Source organism: Strongylocentrotus purpuratus, unplaced genomic scaffold (assembly GCF_000002235.5).
Source record: "Strongylocentrotus purpuratus isolate Spur 01 unplaced genomic scaffold, Spur_5.0 spur5_scaffold_1, whole genome shotgun sequence".
NCBI lineage: Eukaryota > Metazoa > Echinodermata > Echinoidea > Camarodonta > Strongylocentrotidae > Strongylocentrotus > Strongylocentrotus purpuratus.
The window spans coordinates 49,672,367-49,680,040 of record NW_022145594.1 but is presented as its reverse complement, the minus strand read 5'-3'; the positions used below and the strand labels follow the sequence as shown (position 1 = coordinate 49,680,040).

The window sequence follows — 7,674 nt, the reverse complement described above, 5'->3', positions numbered from 1 at the left end:
TCAAATTTAACAATTCTTTGACTTGGTAGCCATAACGAACACAAATCATGCTTTTCTAATTTAATGGCGAAATCAAAACAAAGTTTATTCCTACGTTCTTCCAACGTTAACAAATTGCACAGTTCTAGAGCATGATTATATGTTTCATAATTAAGTCCCAAAATAATTCTACATGCCCGTTTTTGTATTCGTTCAATATTATCTGTTTGTATACGTGTTAGGTTGGAATGAAAAAGTGGTGCACAATACTCTAAAATTGGTCTTATGTATCCAGTATAAACAATAACGAGATCAATAATAGGTAAATTAAAACGTTTCAAGGTACGTAACATATATAACTTTCTATTGCACTTCTTTAACATTTCCTTTACTTGAGTATTCCATTTTAAATCACATTGAATATAAACTCCAAGAACTTTGATTACATTTTCTTCATTTAAAAGTGTCTCATCAATATACAATAGTTGGTGAGTTTGATTTTTCATAAAAGAGACTGTCATAGCAATGCATTTAGTTGGGTTAAGTTTCATATTATTGAGTAAAGACCAATTTTCTAATAACAATAATTCCGATTGCAATTTTGATATTTGTGTACAAGTCCGGCTTTCTACTATAGTTAAATCATCCACATACTTATAAAAAGGGAGTAAACAATCATGACACGCATCGTTAACCATAATTAAAAATAATATAGGCCCCAATTTTGTACCTTGAGGGACTCCTACATTGTTATTTTTTACATTTGAAATACGACCTTTATACCTTACTACTTGTTGGCGGCATTCTAAAAAATCTACTATTAATGAAATGACACATGGTCGTACATCCAATTTAACAAGTTTACAAATTAAAATATTATGATCAATCCGGTCAAACGCTTTAGAAAAATCGGTTAAAACTATTGTTGAAATTGTTTTTGGTTTATCTGCATTTTTGTATAAATTATGTAACATTGCAATTAAATAATGGCAAGTAGAAAGACCACGACGATTTCCATACTGGTTTTTATCAATAATATCACCAATATCCTCACACAACCACTTAGTAATGAAAGTTTCAGCTATTTTAGCAAAGTAAGAAGTTAGGGCTATGGGCCGTAATTCAAGTAGAGTTGGTGGATATGATTTGGGTACTGGTACTATCTCAGCATATTTCCATACTTGTGGAAACACCCCTTGCTTATCGTTAATGCAATCGGCTGCTTCCTTAAAATGTTCAGGCTGATCAGTTGCAATACCTGGTATGTCGATGGATGGTTGATCTTGAGGTCCTTGAGTTATGAGTTTTATATGACGATACCAATCAGCGGGATTATTTATTTTAAGTGTATGAATTCTTTTATTATAAAATGAGTCCTTAGCTAATATTATTGCATCTATAACTTTGTCTCTAAAATATTTCCACAGCTCTTTATTACCAGAGTGCCAAGCTTGCTGTCTTCGTTTAATTAACGATTTTATCTCACTAGATATCCAAGGTTTATCACTTTCATGAAATTTGATAGTCTTAGTAGGTAGGGACTGATCAATATGTTCTCGCACAACATTATAAAATAAATGACACATATCCGACGGGTCAATGATTTGATACAAATCTTCCCACGTGTGACGGGTTATCCAAGTGCCAAACGCTCGGATTCCACTATCTGTTAGAGGGCGCACTATTTTTGTCCGCGTCTCGTTAGTCAGCTTGCCAGGTTGACGGAAGAGGGCTGAAGGGCGCCACAGGATGCCGTTGTGATCACTCATCCCTAGCGGTGCAAGGATCTCAACAGGCTCATATGCGTAATCAAAATTTGTAATAATTTTGTCCAATATATTTTGACCTCTGGTTGGCTTATTTACAACTTGACAGAAAGTATCATTTTCTAAAATTTGGTTCACATCAAGATCATTAAAATCACCTACTACAGTGAATCCTGCCTCTGGATATTGTATTAATAAATGATCAATAGTGGAAACAATATGGTCAATATATATATCGGAAGTCGGGTGCTTAGGAGGGTAGTATACAACACAAACTATGATGCCCGAGATTCTCCTAGGTAATCGCGGTGGTCGCAGGTGAATCCAGATGACTTCCAGCCCATCAGGTACGTCGATCGGGAGAGCCCGTGGTTTGAAGCGATGCTTGATGTAAGCTGCTACTCCTCCGCCTTTCTTCCCAACTCTTGGCTTGGAGAAAGACATGTATCCGGCCATCGAGAAGTAATCAATCGGTGTATCTGGATCCAGCCAGGTTTCCGTGATCGCCAAAATATCAGCGTTATAATTATTAACTGCAACAACAATTTCATCAAATTTGTTTTTTATTGACCTCGCGTTCATCAAATAAAGAATTGGTAGATCATAAGTTCTCTTCACATTCAATGAGACAGAGGGTTTAATATGAATTAGATTGCTTGTACAGCTTCTTCTCTTCTCAAAACCTATACTTCGAGTTTTGTGTGGTTGTAATAAAACTGAAATCTGATGACTGACATTCAGTGACGAAGTTAAATAAGTGTACTCTCGTTGAAAAGGTTGGAGTTTGCGCGTCCCAGCGCGCTTTCCACGATGATTACGGGTAGGGCGTTTGGAAATACCCAGTTCGACGAGGGTTTTCCATGTTGTGGAAGGTAATTGTTTACATCCATTGTGTGATCGTAGTTTATAAAATTCAGAAATCGAATAATAATGCCGGTTACGTTTCACAAAGACTGGACCCGGATTTGGGTGTATGTCACCACACACCAAAATGTCAATGTGAAAACATGCTGAAGAGTTCGAGTAATATAAACTCGGTGCCTTTAAATACTTGTGATGGTGAAGCAACTTTCCAGTTAATATTGGATAGCAATAACTAGATTTGCTCGTAACGTTAATTGTACATACTTGTTTATTACAAAACACAAGCAGTGTGAACAAGATGGTAGTGCCAGGCCAGGGCCAGTACATAATGAATAGCTGTAGGCCTATATGCCTGTATAAATTTAGACGCACAGAAAAAATCTTTTGTCCAAGTTCAATAGGTTTGTTGGCTTGAGTGCATCAAACACAAAAGACTGTCAATACAAGCCAATAGATTCAATGGATTGTGTACTAACCTATGGTACTGCTAACATGGCTGTACATAGGCTTGTAAGTACTGGAGGCATAAGTCAAATCTAAAATGTTTCTTCAAAGTACTCACAAACGGATGACCAAAATCTTCCGAAATTTGTCCAGCAGAACCCTTGTTATATCAAAATTCATATGATAACAACTTGGGGACTGGTCCACACAATACATGTTAGTATAACCAAATATTTTCCGAGCACAGAGCGGAGGTCGGCCTGTTAGGCGATCCATCACATAGCAAGGATGATAGTGCATTAAACAGTTTCTGTACATGTAGTGCATGTACCAAGTGTATGTGTATTGTAGACTTTTACTATTTGTTTGCAATGCATGAAATACCACTCGACTTTCACAAAGTGAGTTATGAGTATGTTATATTGAGGTATGTATGTAATTTGTCAAATTATCTTATCAAAATATCACTGTATATGTCAATGTCATTGCACATGTTCAATACAAATAAAATTAAGTAGAATCTAAATTAACTTGTGAATTTGTTACCAGAAATGACCCAGATGTTAAAGGTACTATGTCCCTTTTGCAGGCCAAAAAATGAAAAAGTTAAATTCCAATGGCATTTGAAAGATAATACTAATTTAGAACTTCCCTAAAAAAGGTGGGGCTTGAAAGTGTCTTCGAGTGAGAAAATAACAACTATTAGTTGTCAAATCGACTTAGGAGCTACAGAGCCAATAAGTAGTAGTCGTGATTTTCAGAACATTGTACCGAATGGTCATACGTTTTATGCTGCACAAAGCTTCAATCAGTTTAATTTTGGCCATCACAAGAAGTGGGTTATTGATGTACACAAATGCTCATGTACCCTTTACAGCCCATTTTATGTATGTTATTACCGAAGAAGAAAAAAGGCCAGTCAGTCACTCAATAGTGTCTGACAGTTAAGTCTAGCAAGTAAACAGGTTTCCTTGCATAATTTGAATATGAGGACACTGCTAACGTTTAAATTTCACAGATAGGACATACATGACATATTCATAATTCCTGCAAAGTTCTACAGAAATTGAGGTTGGCTGCAAAAGGGACATAGTACCTTTAAGAGCCATATTGATCTAGTTATCTTGTCAATGAACTTGATAGAACTCAGTATTATTGATAATAGCTTTGTTTGGTAAGGGTGTATGTCATAGGTCTCAGGTTTAAGCGTATCATTTTATCTGACATGGATTGTTGTTTGTAAATTTAGAGCTACTTCCAGTTCTAGATTTTGAAATAAATCTGAGGAAATATTTTCCAGGATTTTCTTTGCATCACTCCAGTGCAGGCGCGTACGCAGGATTTTTTCAAGGGGGGGGGGGGGGGGGGGGGGGTTTTAACATTTATAAATCGGTCCGAAAATTTCGCAACGACTCAGCCAGCCGCTGAATAAGCGGGGGGGGGGGGGGTGGGGGGGGGGTAAGAGGACACTTTTTTTTTTTTTTTTTGGTCTCGAAATTTGGAGAAAAAAAAAATAATAATTAAAAAAAAAAAAAATAAATAAATAAATCCAAAAGGGGGGGGTTTTAGGTTTTTTTTTAGGGGGGTTTACACACAAAAAATTTCCAAAGGGGGGGGTTTAACCCCCAAACCCCCCCCCCCCCCCCTGCGTACGCGCCTGCTCCAGTGTGTGTATATGTAAATATGCTGCTACGATTATAAGATACATGTCTCTTTTGTCAATGTAACATGCCTGAGTTATCAGTGTAATATTTAATTTGACATGGATTATTGTTTGTATATATGTTGAAATACATTCGCCAGTACTATATGATATTTTGAAATTATTTCCAGGATTTTCTTTACATCATTCCAGTGTACATGTAAATATGCTGCTATAATTGTAATAATAATAATTAACCGTTCTTGTAAAGCGCATATCACATAATATTAAAACATGTCCCTAAGCGCTCTAGAGAAAAAACATAACAGAATACAAAGACAAGACATACTGGGTAACGGACAAAATGGATGAATTAAATGTTAAATAAGTGCGTCTTTAAAGCAATCTTAAACTTAACAATGGAGTCAATGTTTTTTAGATGTTCCGGGAGATTGTTCCATGAAGTTGAGGCAGTGTGAGCGAAGCTGCGTTCACCATATGACCTGGTCATCACTGGTGGAATAACAAACAATTTTTTCTTATTAGAACGAAGATTTCTAGAAGGTGTGTACAATGTTAATATTGTATGATATATATTTATTCTAATTGTATTCAGTACTGGATTCCAATAATGTTCATGAAACATGTTCCAGGCTTTTCTTCGCATCATTATGATTATGATTATGCAATGTTGAGATACATGTATATTGTACCTTGTAAATAGGTTATATATTTTAGTAAGTTTGCATTCCTGATTGGCTTATAACATACAAATGTAGATACTACTCTTATGAGCATTCCATTACCTTGCCTTTTCATCACTATCCTCTTCTTTATTTGATGTCATTTTTATAATCCACTCTGATTTTCATAATAGACATTGTGAATCGCTCAGTTCCGTGAGTTTATTCTGAATTAAGTAATGCAAACCGATGTACTAAACAGGTCTTTCTATATTTTGAATGATCTTGAATTATTTTGAAATGAACTTTGCAGTGCCTTAGATATTTCAATATTTTGATGTCCAAAGGAGACGAAAGAATGTGCAGGTTGTAGTTTGATGATGATTGATATATTTGTTAATTAGTGAGTATCCTACTAGCCAAAACGGTGTCATGTGACACTCTACATTTTTCATATATTCGCAGGACTGTAACATAACGACCTTATTTTTCATATTATAACGCATGCAAAAGGGAATTAGACTGCGCACATTTCAATTCTAGTTCACTTTGCCTACCCATTGTTTGCATTGTCTTAACTGCACGCATCTGATGCGAAGGCAACCTGAAAGTGAGCAAGAGGGCATGACTCCAAAGGTTGCAAATACCCTCAATTTTATATAACAAATATTGCATGAATTTTTTCGTTCAGTGCAACATGTATTCACCTCCAAATTTAGAATCCCCCTAGTGCTGTTATATTTCATCCTCAGCCTATGGCCTTAGTAAAATATAACATCACTCAGGAAATTCTGAATTTTTTGTTTCATAAATGCAGGTGCCTATGCTACTTCTGAAGTGAGGGAAGCTGATGTAAAAACATATCCTGTTTATGTAATCTACAAGTGTATGAATGCACATACAATCATGTATTCATCTTATTAATTCAATCTACATGTATTTCATTTAATCTGTATATACCCTATAATATATACTGTATTGATAAATTTAAGCTTGATAAGACTCAAATTTATACGATTGCAAAGTTTGAATAAATCTGAAATTCTGAAATATAATATATCTTAAATTGTGGTTATTTGGAAAATAGGAGCAGCACAGTATAGCTAAAAGAATGAGAGATGTAAGAGAAAATTCAGATACGAAATAGGTGTGAACATAAAGGGAATATATTTTATTGAACCTAATCGGAATTTCAGATTTCGAATTTCACAGTGATTGCCTTTCATTTTTGTATTTCTCTCAGTCTCTCTCTCACATTATTTTTTATGCTTGTTATTATTTATTTGTTTTGGTCAATGTAGTATTCATGTCTTGTTATTTTATGTTATTTCCAATCCAGTCATATCAGAAAATGATGATGTGAGTGTGATCAAAACCAAGATAGAAAAAGCAAAGGCAAGGGGTTATCCCTGTTTTATCAATAAAGAGAAAGAGAGAGAGAGAGAGAGAGAGAGTGATATATAGAGCGAGAGAGGGGGGTTAAGATTAATATACATTAGTATTAAGCGCTTTAAAAATATAAGCTATTATTATTATTATTATTATTATAGAGAGAGTGAGGGATCTATAAAGAGAGAGAGAGAGAGAGAGAGACCGGGGATAGAGGGAGTGTGGAGGCAAAGAGATAACGAGAGAGAAAGAGGGAGGGGTAGAAAGGGGCCAGAGAAAGACAAAATGTGGGTGTATGTGAGATTGGAGAGTCAGATAGATATCCAAAGATAAATAGGGGAGAACAGAAATCCTGAAGATTATTTAAAGAGGGAGAAATGAAGATCGAAGGATACGGGTGATAAAGAAAGTGAGGCGTAGATGGAGACATAACAGGTAATGGAAGCAGGAAAGAGTGATCCCGGCCCCCCCCCCCCCCCCCCCCCCCCCCCCCCACTCAGTGTTATTTAGGGTACGCATATGCGTGTTCTAACCGACCCCCCCTTTTCAGCAAAAGTCCGGTGTGTAAAGTCAATACGGCTCGACCTTTTTCTTTTGTATACGAGCCTTTTTCAGCATCCCCCCCTTTTCAGCAAAAGTCCGGTGTGTAAAGTCAATACGGCTCGACCTTTTTCTTTTGTTACGAAAAGGACATTTTGGCAACACGCATGCGGTCATTTTGAAACCTGAGTGGGGGGGCCGGGAGAGTGATATGAAGTAGATTTACGTCAAGTTGATACACTCCATCCATCATGATGTTCATGATAACAGCTTCAATCGTCAACCAGAAAACAAGGGCATACAACACAAACATTTTGTTCCTCGATGATCAAAGCGACGTGGTCGAGTGGATACGTCGCCGGACTGT

The 7,674-nt window shown here is 36.3% G+C and overlaps 1 protein-coding gene across 1 annotated transcript in view; it reads left to right on the top strand.

The window, feature by feature from the left end:
* Positions 1 to 2,073: 2,073 nt before the first annotated feature.
* The window catches only part of LOC100890984 (monocarboxylate transporter 12), a 60,945-nt gene continuing 55,344 nt past the window's right edge, over positions 2,074 to 7,674 (top strand). The window contains exon 1 of the mRNA XM_030978896.1: positions 2,074 to 2,135. Coding sequence (XP_030834756.1) covers positions 2,074 to 2,135 — 62 coding nt within the window. The remainder of the gene's footprint in view (positions 2,136 to 7,674) is intronic.